The sequence below is a fragment of the Macrotis lagotis genome, chromosome X, assembly GCF_037893015.1.
Source record: "Macrotis lagotis isolate mMagLag1 chromosome X, bilby.v1.9.chrom.fasta, whole genome shotgun sequence".
In the NCBI taxonomy this organism is placed as follows: Eukaryota; Metazoa; Chordata; class Mammalia; order Peramelemorphia; family Peramelidae; genus Macrotis; species Macrotis lagotis.
In genome coordinates, this window is record NC_133666.1 from 639,605,408 (window position 1) to 639,629,473 (window position 24,066).

At 44.4% G+C, this 24,066-nt stretch overlaps 1 protein-coding gene across 7 annotated transcripts in view; it reads right to left on the reverse strand.

Annotated features, from left to right (window-relative positions):
- WIZ (WIZ zinc finger) overlaps positions 1 to 24,066 on the reverse strand; it is a 46,370-nt gene extending 22,304 nt beyond the window's left edge. For 6 of the 7 annotated variants that reach the window (XM_074204298.1, XM_074204296.1, XM_074204294.1 and 3 more), the window contains exons 1-3: positions 23,953 to 24,066; positions 20,784 to 21,057; positions 1,020 to 1,098 (exon numbers count right to left, since the gene is read on the reverse strand). In XM_074204298.1, coding sequence (XP_074060399.1) covers positions 1,020 to 1,098; positions 20,784 to 21,000 — 296 coding nt within the window. In that variant the 5' untranslated portion in view covers positions 21,001 to 21,057; positions 23,953 to 24,066. The remainder of the gene's footprint in view (positions 1 to 1,019; positions 1,099 to 20,783; positions 21,058 to 23,952) is intronic. The other variant, XM_074204299.1, reaches the window with a different exon arrangement.

Consider the following 24,066-nt stretch of genomic DNA (forward strand, 5'->3'; position numbering starts at 1 on the left):
CACTTCTACTTGTTAAAAATCATTCTCAGTATCTGATTCTCCAAATATCCCCTTCTCCATGAAATATTCCCTGACCACCTTCCCCCAGAGGAAGTGATTGTTTCTTCCCAAAACGTTTTCGGGGCCCTTCATCTAGATCTCTTCCCCGCTCTTACACATTCTACTTTCCACTCTACTTATTTCTATACGTGCTGCAGTCTTGACTAATTAGAGAATAAGCTCCTTGAGGGTAGAGGTTGTTACTTTCCACCTATATAACAATAGTAATAACTCATATATTATTAGCACTCTAAGGCTTACAAAGCACTCTCCTCACAACAACCCTGTGAGGTAGGTTGTACAATTACTATACCCCATTTTACAAATGAAGAAAGTGAGGCTGAGAGGTTATGTGACTTGCCCATAATCGCACAGCTATGAAGTATCTGGGCAGGATTAGAATCCAGGTCTTTCCTGACTCTAGGCCTGGGTCTCTTTCCACTACACCATGCTGCTACTCTTCTGGTCCTCAGGGTCCAGTCATAGGCTGGGGAGCACGAAAGTCAACCTGGGGGATGGAGACTGCCCCCACACCCATGCTCCCCCCCTTACCCAGACATACTGCATCCCCCCACAGCACCAGGCCTTACACATAGTAGGTACTTAACAAACATGTGATGCATTGAACTAAAAGCCAAGCACAGTACTTGCCCATTGATCCACACCACTGCTTCCTCCACAAGCTCAGGTAAATGAGTTGATTCTATGCATTCTACCCTGAATCCCATCTAGAGATGCCCTCCCCACCTTGGGCACCCCTCCTGCTCTAGTCTACCAAATCTGTCTATCCTGGTCTCCAGTGCCCCTATACTAGGGAAAATGTATTCCTGCTTTTCTGGCTCTAGGGAGCAGTCTGAGGCTGGAAGAGAGAGGGAAAGGGACCAGGTACATGGGGGAAGGGGAAGAGGCTGTCCTCAGGCATGGAGCCCACCCTAGCCATCCCCCCCAGGAAGTGAGAAGCAGACTAGCCTGGCACTCACCGGCTGCTGCTCCGGTGGGCGGTGGTGGCCGCAGAGGCAGAGGGGAGGGTGTCGCCGAGGCCATGATGGGGTGGCCCATCTGTAACAAAGATGGGGAAATCTTGAGGGCTCTAGGGTCATTCCCACTCCCACCCCAGCTCCAAGCTAGGGCTGCCCAGCCCTTTCCCTACCCTCCACCCCTGGACTGGTACCCATAGGGAAAGGAGGAAAGGAAAGACTTAGGGGTCTATTTCTATTTCTAATCACATTCAGGAATTCTCCCCCCACTCCCCCAACCCCCATTCCAAACCAATATCCTATCTTCTTCTGAGGGTCTAATTACTCCATCCTCTTAATGACCATCCAGATAGTCACAACTTCTGAGCTAACAAGGAACATAAAAATCATCTAGTCCAACTCCCTCATTTGACAGATGTTGAAATTGAGGCCCAGAGTGGGAAGTGAATGGCCAAGATCATCCAGATCATTAGTGACCCAGCCAGATTTTGAACCCAGTTCCAATAACTTCAAATCTTGAGTTCTTTGTACCACACTATACTGAATGAGAAGTACATAGCCACAGACATACCAGCTGGTTCCCAAAAATGCACATCATTACTCATGAATTATTTTATCTCCCAGGGAAGCCTCCCCACTAACTCTTAAGGATGACTTTTATCTACACTTCAATTAATAAGATTGGGTTTTAGGCTACTTCTTCTCTACATGACATCTTTATGTAACATCCAAACATTGCAGCTTCCATATTGTTCTGGCTCATCCCAAAAAATATCATATCTAATCTGTGCCTATCTGACATTCTGTCAACTTCTTCAGTTTTGAGAAAGGCAGCACAGATCAATATTCAAGGGGAGCATGGATCAGCAGATGGATCCTGATGGGTGTCCAGCCCCAGACATCATCAGCTCTGAGCCACCCTCACCCCTCATTTATTTTTTTATTTTTTTTTTAGGTTTTTGCAAGGCAAATGGGGTTAAGTGGCTTGCCCAAGGCCACACAGCTAGGTAATTATTAAGTGTCTGAGGCCAGATTTGAACTCAAGTACTCCTGACTCCAGGGTCCAGGCTCTATCCACTGCGCCACCTAGTCCCCCCTCTCACCCTTCATTTAAAAGGTCTTATCCTTCCCTGGGGGACACGCCATATCACAGACCAGTCCCCGAGTCCAACTCTCCCTTGAGTAGTTCATCATATGATGCAGATGATGATTATAATAATGATGGTGGTAGTGATGATGGTGGTGATGATAATGAGTGGTTTACATAGCACTTTAAGCTTTATAGAGAGATTTTACATCCACTATCTCTTTTGGTCTTCATAACAAGTATTTGAGTATTAGATAGTATTATTATTTTAACACTACTTTTCATACGAGGAAACTAAGGCATGGAGGATAGCTAATTTATTCAAGGTCATACAACTAATAAATATCTGAGGCAGGTAGACCTTCCTGACTTCAAGTCCAGCTTACTATCTACACTGTTGTCTCTCTAAGAGAATCTGGACAAATCAGCTAGAGAAATACAACCAAACCCAAATGATCTGCTCATGGTTATCCACTTTGAGATTAAGTAAGAGACCAAAAGACTAAAGGGTGTCATGGCCCAGTCAAACTACAAATCAAAGAAAACTAAAGTAGAAAGAAGAGAGATAGGGAAGAGTAAATAATAAGAAAAAGGAGGGGAAAAAATGAAAGAATAAAACCTTATATACTTGGTCAGAGCATATGAGAGAACTGCTCCTTTGGGGACTCCAGGCTGAGTGGAAAGTTTTATTTTTCATTTATTTCAGTCATATTTGACTCTGTGATTCCATTTGGGATTTTCTCAGCAAAAATACTGGAGTAGTTTGCCATTTCCTTTTCTAGGTCATTTTACTAATGCAAAACTGAAGGAAATAGGATTAAATGATTTGCCCAGGGTCACACAGCTAAGTTAAGTATCTAAGGTCACATTTGAATTCAGGAAAATAAGTCTTTCTGACTACAGGCCTGGCACTTTGTCCATTATGCCACTTAGCTGCCCTAACTACTGTGTGGGAAGATCAACTTGTTTAATAATCAATAATAATTCATGTGGAGGGGGTAGCGCCAAGATAGTGAAGAAAATGCAAGAAACTCCTGAGCTCTCCAAATTTTCCTTCAATCAACTTTAAATAATGCCCCCCAAACAAATTCTGGAGTGACAACATTCAGAAAAAGATGGAGTGAAGCAATTTTCCAGCCCAAGACAACTTAAGTAAGCAAGAAAGGTCTGTCACACCTGATGGAGTGCACTCCAATGCCAGTGTAGGCCACACCCCAACAAACCAACAGCAAGCCTTGGGTACAACTGTAGTGGTTTTCAGAGCTCTCAGACCACAGATAGTAAAGGGGTCAGACAATTGGTAGGAAGGAGATGACAGGGGTCCCTTTGCTGGCACTAGGTGCAGAACTCTTTTACATTGATTGTATGTAGATTGGGGGTTATAGTCCCAGGGCAAGGAGGAACACTAGGAGACTAGTACACTATAACTAGTACACTATAACTTGTAGCCCCAGGGAATTGGGGTGTCTGGCACAGTTCCATATCAGAAAGAGTGCTAGTGATTGCTCACAGACCAGAGCACAAACCAGAAGATCAGTGATTCCACCTCTTCTCAGATCACAACACCATGGAAAAACTAAAAACTTAGAGATACCCAGAACTAGCTCTGAACACTGCTGCACAAAAATCCTGAAGTTTGGGATAGCCCCTGTCCACTTTGCAGGCAAAGCCCAAAGTTTTAGTTTAGCTTTTTTTTTTTTAGGTTTTTTTGCAAGGCAAATGGGATTAAGTGGTTTGCCCAAGGCCACACAGCTAGGTAACTATTAAGTGCCTGAGGCTGGATTTGAACTCAGGTACTCCGGACTCCAAGGCCAGTGCTTTATCCACTGCGCCACCTAGCTGCCCCCAGAGCCCAACTTTAATATAAAGTTAAAAGCCAAGAAATAAGTTGGGAAAATGAGCAAAAAGACAAATAAAAAAAAAAGAACCTGACCATAAAAAATTACTATGTTGAAAGGAAAGCTCAAAATGCAAACTCAGAAGAAGACAACAAAGTCCAAGTTGCTATATCCAAAGATTCCCAAAGAAAAATATGAATTGTTTTCAGGTTCAAAAAGAATTTCTGTAAGTGAAAATCAAATATGAAAGACAGAGGTAAAATTTGGTGAAAAATGAAAGGATACAAGAAAATCATGAAAAAAGAATCAAGACTGGTAAAGACTGGTAAAAGCAGCACAAAAAGATGTTAAAGAAAATAACACTTTAGGGCGGAGCCAAGATGATGACAAGAAGGGATCCAGTCTTAGGAGCTCTCTGATAAAATTCATCAGCTAAGGACTCTAACTAAACTTTCCAGAGACAGAACCCACAAAGGGTCCCAGTGAGGCAGTTCTCCTACTCAAGGTAACCTGGAAAAGAGCAAAAAGGCTCTGCTCTCCGGGATTGGAGAGGTGGCCGCCAGAGGGGTGGCCCACCAGAGCCAAAGAACCTCAGCCTCCCGGAGGCAGCCCCAGGGCGCTGGGAGTCTCAGCTCACAGCAGCGGGGGAGTCTCCTGAGCTGCACCCCGAGGAGCACCGGGCACAAAGTGGGGGAACAGCGGGGGACCTCTGCCAGAGTGAGCATGTGGAGCCCAGCCCTCAGGGCACACAACTAGTAGCTGGTCTTTCCCCAGCCCAGATCCAGGAAACAGAAGCAGACAGAGCTGGTAAGCAGGAGCTCCCAGGGCATGAGCCCATTGAGCTGAGGGAGGGGAATGAAGAGAAACTGCAGAGCTCTGTCCTCTGCCTCTGGAACAGGACTCTGGGGCTCTGCCCACATTCAGATTCTGATCGAAGTCTAGGCCCCCCCACAGAACAGCAGGCCCCCCCCCACCTCAGCCCCGTGGCAGAGGGAGGTGCTTATGGTCATTCACAGACCAGGAGGGAGGACAGAGCCTCACACACTGAGACCTTTGTGGGAGTGTCCCAAAAGCTCAAGAAAAACCCCAAACCAGGCCCAGGCTGGGAAAATGAGCAAGCAGAGAAACAAAAAGAAGACTACTGAGAAATATTTTGCAAATGAGCCCAAGAAGGACCAAAATACTCAGTCTGAAGATGAAGAAGCACAAGCTCCTGCATCTAAAGACTCCAAGAAAAACAGAAATTGGGCTCAGGCTATGACAGAGTTCAAAAAAGACTTTGAAAATCAAATGAGGGAGTTGGAAGAAAAACTGGGAAAAGAAAGAAGAGAGATGCAGGAAAAACATGAAAATGAAGTCAGCAGCTTAGTCAAGAAAATCCAAAGAAATGCTGAAGAAAATAGCATGCTAAAAACCAGCTTAGGTCAAATGGATAAAACAGTTCAAAAAGTTATTGAGAAGAATGCTTTAAAAAGCAAAATTGGCCAGATGGAAAAAGAGATAAGAAAACTCTCTGAGGAGAACAAATCCTTCAGACAAAGAATAGAATTCAGGGAGATTGATGAATTTAACAGAAATCAGGAATCAATACTTCAAAACAAAAAAAAATGAAAAATTAGAAGAAAATGTGAAATATCTCATTGAAAAAACAACTGATATGGAAAACAGACTTGGGAAAGATAATTTAAAAATTATTGGAATACCTGAAAGTCATGATCAGGAAAAGAGCCTTGACATCATTTTCAAAGAATTACTACAGGAAAATTGCCCTGATATTCTAGAAGCAGAGAGAAAAATAGAAATGGAGAGAATCCACCAATCCCCCAGAGAAAGAGATCCCAAAAAACCAACCCCTAGGAATATTGTAGCCAAGTTCCAGAACTCCCAAGTCAAAGAGAAAATATTACAAGCAGCCAGAAGGACACAGTTCAAATATCGAGGAGCTGCAGTCAGGATCACACAGGACTTAGCAGCAGCTACATTGGAAGCTCTTAGTGCTTGGAATACAATATACCGGATGGCAAGAGAGCTTAGAATGCAGCCAAGAATGAACTACCCAGCAAGGCTGAATGTCCTCTTCCAGGGAAAAAGATGGACTTTCAATGAACCAAGGGAATTTCAAAGGTTCCTTTTGGAATGGCCAGAGCTGAACAGAAGGTTCGATCTTCAGATACAGGACTCAGGTGAAGCATGGAGATTGGAGGAGAGGGGGGAAATATGAGGGACTTAATGAGGATGAACTGCATGTATTCCTGCATAGAAAAATGACACTGATAATACTCATATGAACCTTCTCAGTTAATAGAGCAGGTAGAGAGAGCTTTTATATTGAAGCACAGGAGAAAGCTGAATTTGAAGATAAAATATGGTGTAAAAATGGAGTCAATAGAAAAAAAGGGAAATGGAATGGGAGAAAGAAAAAGGAGAGAGGGAATAGTCCAAGATATTTCACATAAGTTTTTTTTTATTACAATGAGCTATTGCAATGATATGGAAGGGGGGAGGCAAGGTGGAATGAGGGAAACTTTGCTCTCATCAGAGATGGCTAGGAGAGGAAACAGCAAATATACTCAATGGGGTACAGACATCTGGAGTAAGAAGAAGGAGGGAGCAGGGGGAAGGGGTGGGGATGTGAATAAAGGAGGAGAGGATGGACCATGGGGGGAGAGTGGCCAGATATAACACATTTTCTTTCTTACTTCTTGCAAGGGGCTGGGAATGGAAGGCCTGCCCAGGACCACAGGGCCGGGTGGATTCTGGGCCTAAGGGGTGGTAGGGGGGCTCAGGGCTTCTTGGCCCCAGGACCAGGGATCTGTCTGCTGCGCCACTCAGCGACCCTACAGCAGAGTCATAGTGAAAGGAGAGAGAAAATAGAGTACATGGTAGTGGAGAAATAAGAAAGGAGGGAGTTGCGATCAGCAATGGCAACAGTGGAAAAATATGGAAATAACTTTTGTGATGGACTTATCATAAAGAATGAGATCCACCCATGACAGAGTTGTTGGTGTTGGAACAAAGACTCAAGCACATTTTTTGGTATTATTATTTGGGGGAGGGCGCAGAGCAAGTGGGGCTGGATGGCCTGCCTGGGGCCATATAGCGGGGTGATCTTTGGGTGTCTGGGGCCAGATTTGGACCTAGGTGCTCCTGGCTCAAGGGCCAATGCTCTGTCTGCCACCCAGCCACCCCTACTATTATTACTATTTTATTTTATTTTGGGTATCTTTTTTCCTTTCTTTTTTTTGATTTTTGCAGGGCAGTGGGGATCGGGTGGCTTGCATGTCACACGGCTGGGTGATTGTTGGGTTTATGAGGCTGGATATGGACTCGGGTGCTCATGGCTCCAGGAATGGTGCCTCATCCATTGCGCCACCTGGCCATACCTACAATTATTACTATTATTATTTTTTTTATTTTAATTTTTTTCTCTCCCCTTTACTTTTTTCGCCTAAACAAGTCTATCTATATTCATGGGGGAGGAGGGGTATTTTGTTTACTTGTAAACAAGAATATTTTATTAATGTAAAAAAACATTTGTACAAAATGAGAATAAAAAAATAAAATTTAAAAAAATAAAAAAAAGAAATCAAAAAAGGGAAAAAAAGAAAATAACACTTTAAAAAACAGAACATGCTAAAATTAAAAAAGATGTACAAAAATTCTCTAAAGAAAAGATCTTAAAAAATAGATTTGACCAAATAAAAAAGGAGGTACAGAAGCTCAATAAACAAAATAGTTCCTTAAAAATTAGAAACTACTGACTCCATGAGACATTAAGAAGCAATAAACAAAATCAAAAGAAGGAAAAAATGGAAAGAAAACAAAATATATCTTCAGAAAAACAACTTACTGGAAAATAGATGAAGAAGAGATAATTTAAGAATTATTAGACTACTTGAAAAAAGATGCCAGACATCATCTTTCAACAATTATCCAGGAAAATTGCCTGATAGTCTAGAATCAGAGGATAAAATTTCTTGAAAGATCCTAAAATGAAAACTCGGAAGAATATTATAATCAAATTTCAGAGCTCAAAAAGAAAATAATGCAAGTAACCAGAAAAAACAATTTAAATATAATAGAGCTAGTTATTACAATACAAGATTTATCAGCTTTCACATTAAAGAATCAGAAGATCTGGAATATGATTTTCCAGAGAGCAAAGGAGTTAGGATTATACCAAGAATCACTAGCCCAACAAAACTGGGTATAATTCTTCAGGGGTGGGGAGGGTGGATATTTAATTGGAGTACTTTCAAGCATTCCTGATGAGAAGACTAGAGTTGAATAGAAAATTTAACTTTCCAATACAAGATTCAAGAGAAGTCCAAAAAAGTATAGGAAAGAAAATTCATAAGGGATTCAATAAGGTTGAACTGCTTATATTCCTATATGAGAAAATTATACCTGCTACTCTAAGAACATTCCCATTATTAAGGCAGTTGAAAGGAGTGCATATACATAGACAGTGGACAGAAGTGTAAGTTAAATATGATGGGATGACATCTAAAAAAATAAAATTAAGGGGCACAAAAGAGGAATGCACTGGGAGAAGGGAAAGGGGAGAAGTACAATATGCTAAATTATCTCTCATAAAAGAGGTGTAAATGAGCTTTTACAGTATGGGGAATGATAGGGAGGTGGATCTCAGAAGCAAAATTCTTTTGAGGATGGACAAGATGAAAGGTGAGAGAGAAAAAAAAGCATAAGTATGAGTAAAAAATTATGGAGGAAAATACAGTTAATAATCATAACTGTGAAAAAAATTTATAGAAGCTTCTTTGATAAAGGTCTCATTTCTCAAGTTACATAGAACACTGAGTCAAATATATAAAAATAAAATCCATTCCCCAATTGATAAATGGCCAAAGGATATGAACAGGCAGTTTTCAGAAGAAATCAAAGCTATCTATAGACACATTAAAAAAAATGCTCTAGGGGTGGTGGCAGCAGTGGATAGAGCACCAGCCCTGAAGTCAGGAGTACCTGAGTTCAAATCTGACCTCTGGGACTTAAGAATTACCTAGATGTGTGGCCTTGAGCAAGCCACTTAACCCCATTTGCCTTGCAAAAAAACCTAAAAAAATGCTCTAAATCACTATTAGAGAAATGCAAATTAAAATGGGGTACTACCCCATACATATCGGCTAATATGACTGAAAAAAAAAATAACAAGTGTTGGAGGGATTATGGGAAAATGGAGTCACTGGAGATGTAAACTGATTCAACCATTTTAAAGAACAATTTGGAACGATGCTCAAATTGCTTTAAAAACCATACATACATCTTTGAGCCATCAATACCACTGATGAGGTCTGTATCCCAAAGAGAACAAAGAAAAAGAAAAAGGACCTGTATTCCCCAAAATATTTATAGTAGCTATTTTAGTGGTGGCAAAGAATTTGAAATTGAGAGGATTCCCATCAACTCCAGAATGACTGAACAAGTTGTAGGATATGACTGTAATGGAATACTATTGTGCTATGAGAAATGACAAGATGCTTCAGAAAAACATGAAAAAGCTTCATGAACTGATGCAAAGTGAAATGAGTAGAACCAGGAGAACATTATACACAAAAACAGCAATACTGTACAATGATCATTTGGGAATGGTTTAGTTATTCTCAGCAATACAATGATCCAAGACAGTTCTGAAGGACTTATAATGAAAAATGCTATCCATCTCCAGAGAAAGAACAGCTTGAATCTGAATGCAGATCAAAAACATATTTTTTTTTAACTTTGCTTTTTTGGTCTGTTTTCTTTCACGAGACTAATATGGAAATGTTTTCCATGATTGCACATGTATAACCTAAATCAAATGTCTTGCCTTCTAAATGAAGGAGGTAAGGAGGAAAAAAGAGAACTTGGAACTCTAAAAAATGCAAATATTAAAATTGTTTTATATGTAATGGGGGAAATAAAATATTCAATAAATTTTTAAAAATTTTAAATCCTATACATTTTCAAAACACTTCATACACTCACAATTCTATATAGTACGATACTCTTTGCCTCTTTTTACAGATGAGGAAACCAAGACTCATAGATGCTAGGGGACTTGCTTGCTTATCTAATGGGAGGGCATAGACTCAAAAGAAAAATAAAGCCTTTGATTTTTAGACTCTAAATCCAGGGCTTTTTACAGGCGAAGACAGACTACTTGGAAAGCCAGAACTAGGAAGGAGTTACCTTTGGACAGCTGAATGGAAGGGGCATCCTTAAGCATGATCTAATCCTTATAACCCAATACTTGGGCTCCAGAAGTGAGCAATTCCTATTGCCTTCCTCAGCCTGCCTGGAGCCTTAGCAGCAACACCCAATTTCTCTACTTCAGTGATTGAGTGCCTATATCTAAGGGGGATAAGAGGCAAGGAGGAAGGGCAACAATAAGCAGTGCCTAGTACTGTCAGAGCTGAAGGACAAAGGCAAGATTAGGGGTGGGCACAGTGTTGGAGCAAGCAGCCAGGAAAAGGACAAGAAGCATCTGCCCCAGAGACTAGGAGTGGAGGGATATGACACAGCAAAGTCACAGGGAAAGACATAAGCTGGAAGGAAAGATATCTGGGTTTAAAGCTTCTTCCATTTGACTGTGTGGCTTTAGGCAGGTCAGCTCCCCTCTGGGAGGTCAACTTCCTCATTCAAAAAAAAAAAGGGTTGACCTGTAGGATATCTCTTGTCCCACAAAGCTTCAACAGCCTAGGATGTGATAAGTCACTTCATCTCACTGAGCCTCAGTTTCTTCATATGTAAAACAGAAGCAATATTCCCTGCTGCCTTGTCTACTTCATGGGACTATTCTGAGCATCAAAAGAGACAATAAGGATTTGAGAGCACTTGAGAGTTAAGGGATTAAGGTATTATCAGGCAATGTCAGTAGGGCAAGCAGAGTGCAGCCACAGCAGGGAAGCTTGCCCATATGATCCCAGGAGGAAAGATGTTGGGGGGGGGCCCACTTTACCAGAGAAGAAGAAAAGCTAGCATTGAGGGAAGGGGCTCAGGAAAGACCCATCTCTGCTTCTACCCATTACTCTTGGGAATCCATGAACTTTCCCAGAAAAATGAGTAACTTGGAGATAAATGATGACTACATTAAGACTAGATGAAGCCTGAGGCCCCTTCTGGCTCTAAGATTCTATGATGCAACTAATGGGGAGAGAGGAAGAACGGAGGAGAGGAGAAAAAAGTGGCAGCATGAGTATAAGGAAGGAGGTATCTGAAAAGTACCCTTGGACACAGCTGCCTAGACTAGTCTAGATAAAAACCTACTCACATGAGAAGTTAAGGCCCAATCAATATCAGAGCTTTCTGATTGGTAGTAGTAACTTGGATGCTAATTCCAATCAAGGTTTTTACTGCCCTGTTCCAAGGAGAACAAACACCAAACTGATGAAGGAAAGGGTATCTCTGCCCCAGGCCTCTGCCAGCTGACCTCTGGGCTGGAACAGACACTGTTTCACAGAATTAGAAATGGAAAGGATCTTAGTTATTACAGACTTCAATTCCTCGGTTTCAGGGATAAGGAAACTGGATCAGAGAGGTTAAGTCATGTGATTCGAGGTCACAGAAATAGTAAATAGCAGTTCCAGAATCCAAGTCCATGTGCTCCAACTCTCCATTCAGTCCTGTCTCCTCTCTACCACTATATCTCCCTCTCCCCTTGCCAGCCATTGCCTGGGAGCATTGCAATGAGTGTTCCTGCCTCCAGTTTACCTCAAGGTTGACAGTGTGAAAGAACAAGTTACACCTCTTTCTTTCCACTGCAGGCCATGGATGTTATCCAGTGAGATTTTCCTATGCTTGGAATGTCTTCCTAACCCCAGTTTTAGCCAGACTTTAAAATCCAGAGCCCCCCCCCCCGGCACACACACACACACACACACACACACACACACACAAATACACACAAACACACACACAAAAATATTTATAGCAGCATTTTTTGTGATAGCAAAGAACTGGAAATAAAGTAGATGCCCATTACTAAGAGAAAGACTAAACAATGATGGTACATTAGTGTAATGGAATATTACTGTTTTCTAAGAAGTTATGTATGTGATGAATACAGAAAATAATGGGAAGATTTATATGAATTGATACAAAGTAAAGAAAATGAATAATGAAAAATAAATAACAACAAAGTGAATGGAAAGAATAACAAAACAAAAAATATAAAAAAGAATAACAAAACAATCAAAACAATGGTATGAAATTGTATTAAGAAAACTTGGCCCAAAAGAAGAGGTATGTGAAGACATCTTCCCCTGCTTCTTTGCAAAGATGTAGGGACACATGGGTGTGAAACACTACATATAATTTCAGACTGTTTTCAATATCTTGGATAGTTTTGCTGGACTGTTTTTTCCCCTCTTTTTTTATTCTTTGTTATAAGTTCCTGTTATGTAGGAGGTGGATGGATACAACGGATAAATGATGTAAATACAAAAGGTATATAAAGAAACAACAACCAAATCAGATGACTCCTCAGCCAGGAAGTCTTTCATGATCTCTCAGTCAATAATAACTGTCCCCATCAGCCTTTCAATGGCATTTTGTTGTGTAGCCTTCTAATACATTGATTTTGGACTTGGACTGCCAGGTGTGCTTTGTGAGTGAAAGGTGCAGCTTCACCCATCAGGTTCCCATCTTTTAGCTATAACATTTTGAAAAAAAAATCATTTAACTCATTTTGGCCTCAGATTCCTCTTCTATAAAATGGGGATAGTAATATTTGCCCTACCTTAAAGTATTGCCAAAATATGAGTTCTCCTTACTAGACTACAAGTTACATGAGGCAAAGGCTCCCCACTAAGAAATTATGAAATAGGCTCTTTTTTTAACATCATAACTTTCATAGCCTATGTCAGATTACTCACTGTCATGGAAAAGGGGATAGAAAAATGTGGAACTTATAAAAAGATGTATGTTTAAAACTATCTTTGAATGTAATTGAAAAAATAACATTCAAATAAAAACATCATAATCTCTCATCTATCAGAAACTGAGTGGACAAGTCTCTGACCACCCAAGAAGTCCCAGGACAAAGTTCAAAGCTGCTCCACTATGTGAAGGAAGAGGGAAGGAGAAAGGTTTGTTTTTGAAGGAGACTCAATTTGGGGATCCAAATTATCCCATTCTCAATCCCTCAGAGTGCTATAGAAAGATCTGGAACCTTCAGAGTATGCTGGGAATGACCCCCACTCTCAGATGCCTTGGGGAAATGCTTTAGCCATAGGACCAGAGTCTGCAGGCTGATCTCTGTGAGAGGATGAAAAAGGTTCCTGAACACATGTTACCAGCAGAAATACTTGAACTAGCAAGAGTACAGAGACCAGTAAAAATGGCAGAATGATGGCAGCTGCAGTAGCAATGCACATTCCTATAGTCATTTAAGATTTACAAAGGTAGTACGAGAATTATCCCTGTTTTACAGATGAGGAAATTGAAGCCTAGAGAGATAAGACTTTGCCCAAGGTCACACAGCTGGATGAACATCAGAGCCAAGACTCAAACCCAGCTCTCCAAACTCCAAGGTCGGCAATCTTTCCAGGATCCTGCTACCTCTTCCATCTTCTGTTTTTCCCTCCTGAAACTGGGAAACAGGGAAGGTAAGTGATGTGCCCCCAATGTTAGTGTTCTCCCTCCCAAGTGAAGTGGCTAGGGCCTTAAAGTTATCCTTTATTCTGTCTGTGTTTGTTTATATTAGGATTTGCTTTCTCCCCAGTTGGAATGAAAGCTTCTTGAAGAGTAGAGATTGTATCCCCAGTCCCTAGAATATGATAGAAGTCTAATAAATGGTGATCAATTGAGTCAATACTCAAGGTCACATAAATTGAAATAATTAGTAGAAAGGGATTTGATCCCAGATTCCAGTTCTATGATACTCTAGTCCAGTTTTATCACTTTACAGACAAAGGAACTGAGGCTTACAAGGCCCATCAATTGGACCTTTTATTTTTGCATTGAACCCAATACCTTGCCCAAAAGTAGGAGCCTAGTGCATGTTTATTGAACATCATGACTCCTCAGTTGGTTGGTGGCAGAGCTTTTGACTCTCAATTCAGGACTTTTTCTACTGGATTATATTGGCTTTCAAGTCCTTGGTCAATCATTCAACAAGCATTTATTAAGTGCCTAAGTACAGGGGATACAAAGAAAAAGGAAAAAATTAGTTCCCTACCTTGAAGAAACTTAAATTCTAATGGAAAAGACAACATAAATAACTAAGTAGGTTACACAGAAGATACACCCAGTATCTAGTCCTATGGTCCTAGGAGTGAGGAGACCATGAAAATCCAATTGCAGTAGGTAGGATTTGAGTCTGGTATCTGAACCTTCATTACCAGTGTCAATCTATCATCCCAGTCGGGCTTCCTGTTTTCACTTATCCAACTGTCTCAACTGGAGTCCATCAGAGTCATCAGAGACATGTCCACCCAAGTTCCTTCAGGGACCCATTATAATAAGGCTTACTCATTTCCCAGTAGTTCACAGTGTTACTTTTGAAACCCTGGTTCTGGGAACGAGTTATCTCACCTTAGATTTATAGGATCATAGATTTAGAGCTGGAAGGAACCTTGGAGGACATAGAGCCCAACCCCTTCATCTTGCAGATGAGGAAACTCAGGCATAGAGATGTTTAGTGACTTGTCCAGGGCTCAGCTGCCATGCTTGTACTTTCTCCCTTCATAGGACTGTGTGAGAAAAAGGCTCAAAGGACTATAAAGAGGCAAGCAGCTCCCAAGTGACTACCCTGATGAAACAATACCAACCTCTACCGTAGACAAGTTAAGAGGGTCAGGGGTCATCCCAAGCATGGTACCAATACCCCCAACCAGAAGCAAAGGGCCCATGATCTCTGCCTTTTTCAGATAAAGGTGGGGGAACTAGGGATTCCAGCAGCCAGGTCTCCCAGGGAGCCAACGGGTACCAAGGGAAAGGAGAAAGAGTTCTTGGGATTGTCCTAGAGCTACCAGGACCACACACATGCAAGAATCACCCTTCACAAGTATCCTAATCCGTATTTTGCAAATAGAGAAACTAAATAAGTAAATAAATAAATAAACTTATTTCTTCAACATCTCAAGCCCGAATAGTGATTTCGGGCTTCTTAACTCAGGCTCTTTCCATTGGACCATTCCATAAAATTCTAACCCCACACATACCTCCAAACTCCATCACCTGTCCTTTGAAAATCTCAAATCTACAGTCAGACACCAAGTCAAAAACATTGGAAATGTAACTCAAGGCTCCAAAAGACAAATCTAGGTTGGATGGGAATTCTCTTTCTTATAGTCTCTTCACACTTTGACAGGACAAAGAATGAAGTCAAGACACACAACTAGCCTAGCTTCTCAAAAGAGATGATATTTGGCTAAAAAAAAAAAAGCAGAGCATAATGCTGGTCCATAGTAAACATGGAACCATCCTCTCCCCTTCCCCTTCTATCTTTTTTCTCAACCCAAGCAGACAGGTGCCTCCTTTCCATGCACACAGTGGCAGCCCACCACTCAAGCAATCTTCTTATTTCTGGCAGGAGCCTCAAGAATAAACCCAGGACTAAGGTCAGCAGCAAAGACCTGCAGACAGAGACGCATCATGCCAGGACTCTGACTCTCCTGCCAGCTTATCAGACCATGCTGGGCACAGCCCGAAGGATTCAATGGCTACCCCCAGCTACAGCTTCCAGGAATGGGGCCTCTGCAGGAGGGGCTAATCCCCACCTCCCAGGAGCCTTTTAGGAACATGAAGCCCTCTCAATGGTGGTATCAGTTAAATGGTAGGGCTAAAAGAATATAAGACTAGGAATCACAGGATTAAAAAAATCTTAGATTCTGAGTCAGAAGAGACTTTACAAGTAATCCAGGCTAATTCCTTTCCAAACTCAGGTCCTTCCTCCTTTTACAGAGGAAGAAACCAAAATCCAGAGAAGTTAAGGGTCTTACCCCAACTGATATAGATTGTGGGGAAAAAAGAATAATAAAGTCGCCATTTAAAGTCATACACATCCAGTGACTCCCAAGTTTTGGATTCCTTTTATTGAGCCAATTGGGTATGCCACATGGTTCACTTAACTTTTTCAGAACTCAATTTTTTCACCTGTGAAAAAGGAGATTGGACTATATAAACCCTAGAGTTCACCCCTTCCCGATCCCCCAGTTATTACATTCTATGTTCTAAGGTCTTTCTAGTTCCTATTTTCCTTTTCTAAGGATTCTCCTAGCTGCCATTATGTGTTCTAAGGATCCTCCCATCTCTGACATCCTGTTTTCTAAGTGTTTTCCCAGCTATCTCCGACCTCCCATATTTTTAAGCACCACCACTAGTTCTGACATTACATGTTCTGAGGACTCTCTCAGCTCTGACATTCAATGTTCTTATATTTTTCCAATTCATACATTCTGTGTTCTAAGAGTTCTTCCATCTCTGATATTTCAAGTTTTAAGAACCCTCCCAGAAGGCTCTGACACTTTATGTTCTATGGTCCCTTCCAGTTCTGACACTCTATATCCTAAGGGCCTTCTCAATAATGATGTTTCAAAGTCTAAGGACTCTTCTAGCCAGTAGTTTTCATTCTAAGGGTCCTCCCAGTGGTATCATTCTATGTTTTAAATCCATCCCCATTCTATATTCTCTAAGGTGTTTCTAGATCCTACATTCCATATTCTAAGGCTTCTCTCAGATCTAATAGTCCATGTTCTAAACCACCCCCACTTTGTGTTCTAAGGTGCCTGACAGCTATGACATTCCCTGTTCTAAAGGATCTTTCAGCTCTTAACATTCCATTTTCTAAGAGTCCTTCCAGTTTTGACAAGCTGGGTTCTTAAAATTCTCCAGATTTCATATTTTGTATCCTAAGGCCCTTCCAGCAGGACTCTTGTATTAGCTGACAATTTTTGTTCTAAGCGTCCTCCCAGGTGGGACACTCTATGTTCTAAAATCCATATCAACATTTACATTCTGCATTCTAAGACCTTCTCAGCTTTGACATTCCATGTTTTAAAGGACTTCTCAGCTCTGACCTTCTGTATTCTAAAAGGCCATTCCAGCTCTGATATCTCCTATTCTAAGGGTTCTCTCAGTTCTAACAATCCACATGCTAGCCATACTCCTAGCTGATATTCCATGTTCTAACAGCATGCCCAGCGATGACATTCTGTGTTCTAAGAATTTTCCAGTTCCCTATAGTCCTGGTTCTAAGATCCTTCCCAGCTCTGCCCTTCTCTTCCAAGGGCTCCCTCAGTTCTGACTTTCTGTATTCTAGCCTACCCCCATCTCACCTTGCTTTAACATTCTGCAATGCTAGAGGTAAACAAGACATGGTCAGGGAAGCCTAATTGTCACTCTGATGGAGTCTGGCCCCTTGAGCAGTAAGGGACAGAGTCAGAGCTACTGAAGACAATCATTTAAAGTGTAGCATCCCTGCAGGCAAGGTGTACTGAGAGAACAGAAGCATATGGATGAAGTACAGAAAGGCTGTCAGGCCAGAGGAAGTAAGATTTCCCAGAATCTGGTATAAAAGAGGGAGAAGAATGCCTCAATATCTGGGCTGAGTTGTGGTGCTCAAATAGAAAGCTTTCTGGAGCTGATGCACCTAGGGCAGCTGGCAACATGGAATCTTCCCAGGGCTAGAGCCTATTTATAGACCCCACAAGACTGGCGGGGCAGGTGTTGGCCAAAAGAGGGGCCAGGCAAGGCCGTAATTGGGGGGGGGGGGTAAGGGGCAGAGTGGGGGGGGTGGAAAGGCATCAGGAAAAGAGAGAGCTCTGGGAAGTTAGCCACGTAAAGCCATTCTTGTATGTCCACCAGCTACTCCCTCCCAGCTGGGCTAGGTTGCTTGGGCTATAGAGGCCCATAGTTCTCATCCCACTTGAAAAGAAGGAAGTTCTTTCTGCTGGCTGTAGCCACCATGGGAGTCCACTCAGTCTTTGACCCTGGAGTTATGACAGGTCAAGTAAGTCAGGAGCCAAAGTGTTAAATTCCCTCCATTAAGTGCAAGGGTATGCTTTTCACTGCTCTAGGTCCCTGTTCCCCATCCTGAGCCCAGGTCCCCCAAAGCCTTTCCTCCTTCCAACAAGGGCTCCCAAGGACATAAGAGCACAAGAGAAGCATCAGAGACTTTTTAGGAAATCGTAAATCTTGCAAGAAGATATGAAAAGACAGGGAATGATCTCTGTTGCTGATCAACTCTTGAAGCTCCGTTTCTTTCAGCTTTTCGGCAAGACTGATTCCTAGGCAAGGACCCTCCCTTGTCAATGCTTCAGTTTCCAATCCTGTTGGAAAGGACCCAGGGAGCCCAGTTCTCTTGAATAAGACAGGAGTACTTTAAAATCTCCCCCAAAAAATCTTCTATAACATACCATTCTTCTCAGGAACCAATAATGTTACCATTCTTCTCAGGAACCAATGGTTCCCCACAGCCTATCAAAGAAAGCATAATGTGTGTATGTGTGTGTGTGTGTGTGTTGGTCCTCGAATATATATATTGGTCCTCGAATTCCAGACCCTCCTCAATCTGGTGCCCAGTTAACTGGTTCAATCTTTTATCTCATGCTCCTCCCCATCACGTATTAATCCAGGATAAAAGGAATAACTCAGATTAACAGGGACTTCAGAGGGCCTTCAGTTCCACCCATTCTTAAGCATGAGTCTTCTCCATAATATCCCAGGCAAGACAGCCCCTGCTTAGGGACCTCTAGTGGGAAACTTTTTAAGATAATCCATCCAAACCTTAAAGGGGCTCTCATCCTTAGGGCTTTTTTTTTTCACATCAAATACAAATCTGCTTTTCAGTGACCACCTGCCATTGCCTCCAGCCAGCTCTGTCTTCTGAGGCCAAGCAGGACAAGCCTAAGCACTTGTCTCTTTTGTGTTCTCTTCATCACTCAATAATACGTTTAAAAATAATACACTTAATTTCTTTCAACTGATTCTTGCATGGCTTGGTCCCCAGGCCTGTCCTCATCCTGGGGGCATGATTTCTCCATCCTCTAATTTTGTATCTGTGCCTGTGCATGCCATCTCCCTCCCCAATGAACCCCCAGACTGTAGTCATTGAACCCCGGAATCCCTGAACTCCAAACACCTCCTTCCAAAATCCACTCAAGCCCTCCCCCCACACAGTCCCTCCTCTTTGCCCTTTTGTTCACATCCCTTTGTGTCATAGTTACGTGTGCACATGTCTAGGGGTGTGCTGGAGCCAGCTCAAACCAGCTCATGACAATTATTAAATTTTCATCGTGAGCATTTATACCTCATAAATCAGCAAATCGGGGCTTGATTTATGGATTTGATCATCATAGACTTAAGAAAGTGGAGAGAACATTAATGATATAGATTAAACTTAAAACTATGTGTTCCCCTCTCCCCAAAATTGGCTGTTGAACATTTACCAGCACACCCCTGAGTATGGCTTTCCCTCCCACCAGGTTAGAAGACCCTTGAAAGCAGGTTCTTGCCCAAAGCAGATATATAAAATGGGTGTTGAACTGACTGAACAAAAGTCACAGGAGAGACATATGATCAAGGAATTTCCCAAGGAGGCAAACTCTCAAGCACAGGGGATAGGATGAGCAAAGGCCAGGAGGTGGGAGAGGACAGCAGAAGGGGAGACAGAAAGAGGTTCAGGTTACTTGAATGCATAAAGGATAGAAGCAGTGTGACATGAGGCCAGAAAGATAGTTTCCAGCCAAACTGGGGAGACAAAGACACACTCACACATCAGTGGGAGTATGGGGGACTAGGAGCTAGTTAAAGACCAAGACTGGGCTGGAGGCAGGAGTTCTTAGGATGAGCTCACCAAAGAGGGAACAGAGAGAGATCGGCAGAGGAGAAAATCCTGCTGGGGATAGAGGATTAAAGCCCTCCTGTCCCCAGCCCCCAATCCTGACAGGGATCCCTGAGCTTGGATGCCTTCTTCTGAGCTATGATAGGATTCAACAGGGAGAGAGGTCACCCTGTCCCAGAACTCCCAAGGGAGGTCAGGAAGAAGAGTTCTGTGAGGTTCCTCAGACATAGAGGGGGTGGAGCCCTGGAGAGGGGCAGAAATCAGGACCCCAGCATCCTAGCTTCCTATGAAAGGGACTATGGCATTTCTCACTAAAAGTCTTCCCAAAGTGAAGGAGTTGGTCAGTGCTGGTCTCCCTCCTGCTAAGTAAACTGAAGCATAAGCAAGGGGACACATCCAGCCACCCAGCCATCAGAGGCTACAAGTCCAGCAGGTCCGACCCCTCTGCCCCTGCATTCATTGAGGAAGGAAGGCCTGCCAGACCCTGCCTAGGCCTGGCTCGGCCCCAAGTATCGTGACCCAGCTGAGTCCAGACACTTGGCCCTCGTTTGCCTTAGCAATTAGCCCTTCCCTTCCCTGATTCCCGGTTTCCCACTGTGAAGCTAAAACTAGTCAATCTTTTTTAAAACAAGAGGATGAAAAGAAGGGGAGCAAATCCCTAGGAGTCCATGCTATATGCTTAGGGATTCACTAAAGAGCTAAGAAGCCCCAGGGAGAGAACAAAGACCCACAGACCATAGATACAAGGCAGGTTAATGGTCACATGAGCCATCCCTAGTCATGATCAGGAGGATTTCCATGGGAGGTAGGAAATAGACCAACTCTCAGTTACCCACCCCTTCCCCCAACCTCCAGAGTTGGGGAGCAAGGATTCAGCCAGGCCACTCTTCCTAAGCAGGCCAATCAGAGCTAGGTTTTCATTCCTGCTCTGCCTTGTATCCCTGTGGAACCAAAGCCATTTTTGCCTAACAAGGTGCCATCCCCCCTCCACTCTTCCCCTCCCAGCTGGAGGCATGCCAAGCTCTCCTAGTTTCTGTTCCCCAAGACCCCCTTACCAGCAACACCATCATTATCCTGGGAATGCCTGAGGCCCTCCATGCTTCTAGGACCAGGGGGCCTGACTGGATACAGGGCTGCCACAGGACTAGCCTCTTCACCATCTTCGGCCTCCACCTCGTCTTCACTTTCTGATCTCAGGACCAGACTAGGCGGTCTCTCAGGCGTAGTAGGCCTGGGTGGTGGGGCTGTGCCCCCCCCAGGGGGGCCTTCCATCCCTGGGCTCCAGAGGCTCAGCAAGTCATTGTAAGAGGTATCCAGCTCACCAGGAATCTGGCAGGGGAGAGAATGGAGAACACTTAGGGAAGTCGAGAAGCAGGTGGCTCCCAGGGACTCGCAAAGCAGAGTGACAACAACACAGCAAGATCATGAAGCCGAAGGAAAAGATTAAGAAGTTCCAGGTCAAAGGGTAGCAAGAAGCCCTTAGGACTTCTGATTTCTCTCCCCACCTCTGCTTCTCCTATGTTCCTAGTCCTCAGTCATTTACTTTTCCTTGACATACTTTAGTACCCCCCACCCCAAAATTCAAGCCGGTAGGCAGGCAGATTAGAGGTCAGGCTCAGGGAGGCCCCGAAGAAGGATGGGAAGAGCAGGAGGCCTCACTGGTCCAGAAACAAAGAGTTAGCTGGGGATGGGGGTGGGGGGATCTGAGCCAGTTTCCTATAAATACCTTCAAGGTAACAGCAGAAAGTGAAGGACAGGAATGAGGCACTGTCTCAAGAGACAGGTTGGGAAGAGAGGAATGGGGCCCACTGACTGAGGCCAGGGAGAGGTGGTTTGGGGGTAGGGGAGTAGGAGAGTAGATGAGAGGTACAGCAATATGAATGCTCAAGGACTCCTGGGGCAAGGCTCACAGAACTACCCCACTCCTCCCAGTCTGTCAGTTAGGGAGCTTCCCTTCTCCACGTTGGGGGTTAGAGCCCACAGGACCAGAGACCTGCTGTTTCCCTGGAAATCTGAACACCCCCAGGTGAGTTCCAAAGGGCTATCCCCAATCTGGACAAAGCACTCCTAAATCCTTATTCCCTTCTAAATGCCCTTGTGTCAAAAAAAAAAAAATAGATCCAGGCAATAAGGGACTTTCAACTAATCCTGGCCCCCCAAAAAAGGGGTCAGAAGGAAAATTAAATGTAGATGCTCTAAAGGTCTTGAGACACATAGCCTCCTGCCCCAATCTAGGCACAAGCAAGTATTCTTCTCTGAGTGGCAGGGCAGCAATTAGCTAGAGAGCAGGCTCCAAGTCCTTGGTACTGGGAAGCCACTGTATTTCTGGAACTGGCAGGGCCAAGACTTTCAGGAACTTTGGCTCCTTGGGTGATGATGCCTGGGTGGCCCTGGGGTTGGGGAGATGATGTGGGGTCGGGGGAAGGGGCTGAGGTAGCAAATCCTCAGTCTCTTCAGCCCCATAATATAAGATGACTGCTGGGATATGCCAGGCTGGCACCTGTAACCCTTTCCTCAATATCCTAAGTGTACAATGAGGGAGCAAGAGGGGGGAAAAGAAGATGCAAAGGAGAAAAAGAAAGATGGAAAGAGAATAAAGGAAAGAAGGATAAGGGGAGAAAGGAGGAAAGGGAGAGAAGAGAGAAAAGAGGGATGGAAGGAAGAAAACAGTTAGAAAAACAAGGAATGGGAAGAGAAAAGAGAGGAGGGGGAAGATAGAGAAGAAGAGAAGAGAGAAAGCAAGAAGGGGAGGAAGATAGGGAGGGAGGGAAGGAAAGAAAGGAGGAGGAAAAGGAAGAAGGGAAGGAAGGAAGGAGGGAAAGATAGGAAAGGAAAGAGAATATAGGAAAGGGGAAGGAAGATAAGGATGAAAGAGGAGAGGAAAGAGGGAGAGAGGGAAGGGAAGGAAGGAAAGAAAGGGGAGAGGAGGAAAGGGAGAAAGATGGGGAAGGAAAAAAGAAAAGGAAGGGTAAAGAGGGAAGGAGGAGGGAGGATAGGGAGGGAAGAAAGAAAGAGGAATGGAAGAAAAAGGAGGAGGGAAGGAAGGAGGAAAAGAGTGAGGGAAGATAGGAAAGCAAGAGGGAAAAAGAAAGGAGAGGAAAGATCAGAGGGAAGGAAGGGAGAAGAATGGAAGGAAATGAAGAAAAAGAGAAAACAGGGAGGGAAGGAAGAGAAGAAAAGTAGAGGAAGCAAAGGAGGAAGGAAAGAAAAAAGGAGAAAGAAGAAAGGAAGGAAAGGAAGGGGAGAGAAGAAAAGAAAGGAAGGAATGGGGAAGAAAAGAAGGGAGTTAGGGAGGTTAAGAAGAAAAGGAAGGTGAGAGAGGGAAGACAGGGAGAGAAGGAAGGAGAGGGAGTTAGGGAGGGATGGAAGGAAAGGAATGAGGAGAGAAAATAGGGAGACTAGGAGGGAAATGAAGAAGGGAAGATGGGAAAGGAAAGAAGAGAAGGAAGGGGAGAAAAGGCAGGGAGGGAAGGAAGGGGGAGAAGAGATGAGGAAGAAGGAAGGAAAGAAAGAAAGGGGGAGGAAATAAAGAGGGAGGGAGGCTAGAAAGGGAGGGAAGGAAAGAAAGGGAGAGAAAAGATAGAGAGGAAAGGATGGAACAGGCTCGAAGGAAGGGGGAAGGGAATAAATCGAAGCAAGAAAGGAAGGGAAGGAAGAGAAGAGAGAAAAGACGGGAAGGGGGAAGGGACGGGAAGGGAAAGAAGAGAGAAGGAAGGGGAAGGGGCAGAGATGGGGGGAGGGGTCCGGGGACCCAGGCCCGCGTCTCCCCGGTGTTCCAGGCCTCCCGGGCTCCCTGCCCCAGGGGAGAGGAGATTCGGGACCGGGCCCAGCCCAGCCCCCGGCCCAGCCCAGCCCCCAGCCCCCAGCCCCCCAGCGGAGGAAGAGGGAAGCAGCCCCGCCTCCCGGGGACACCTGCCCCGGGGCTCCCCCAGCCCCCGGGCCTCGGCTCGCCCCTCTCCCCACCTGCCCGGACCCCGCCCCCCAGCCCCGCCCCCGGCCAGGCCCCGCCCCCGGGCCCTCGAGCCCCCCGCCCCTTGGCCCCCGGGGGTCCCGGCCGAGCCGGGCAGGGGCGGAGGGGGGGGGCGGGCGCGGGGTCGGGGCCGGGACCGGGCCGGGGCCTCTCCCTCCCCCGGCGGCTCCGCCCCGCCCCGCCCGCAGCGTCGGGGGCTCCCTGGGCCGGGCCGGGTCGGACCAGGCGGGCGGGGGTCCCGGGGCAAGACTCACCGCAGGGCGGCGCTGCCGGCCGGCCCGGGGCTCTCCGGGCTCCGTTCAACGCGGCCGCCGCGGCCGTTGCCGCTGCCGCCGCCGCCGCCGCCTGTCCCGGTCCCGCGGCCTCCG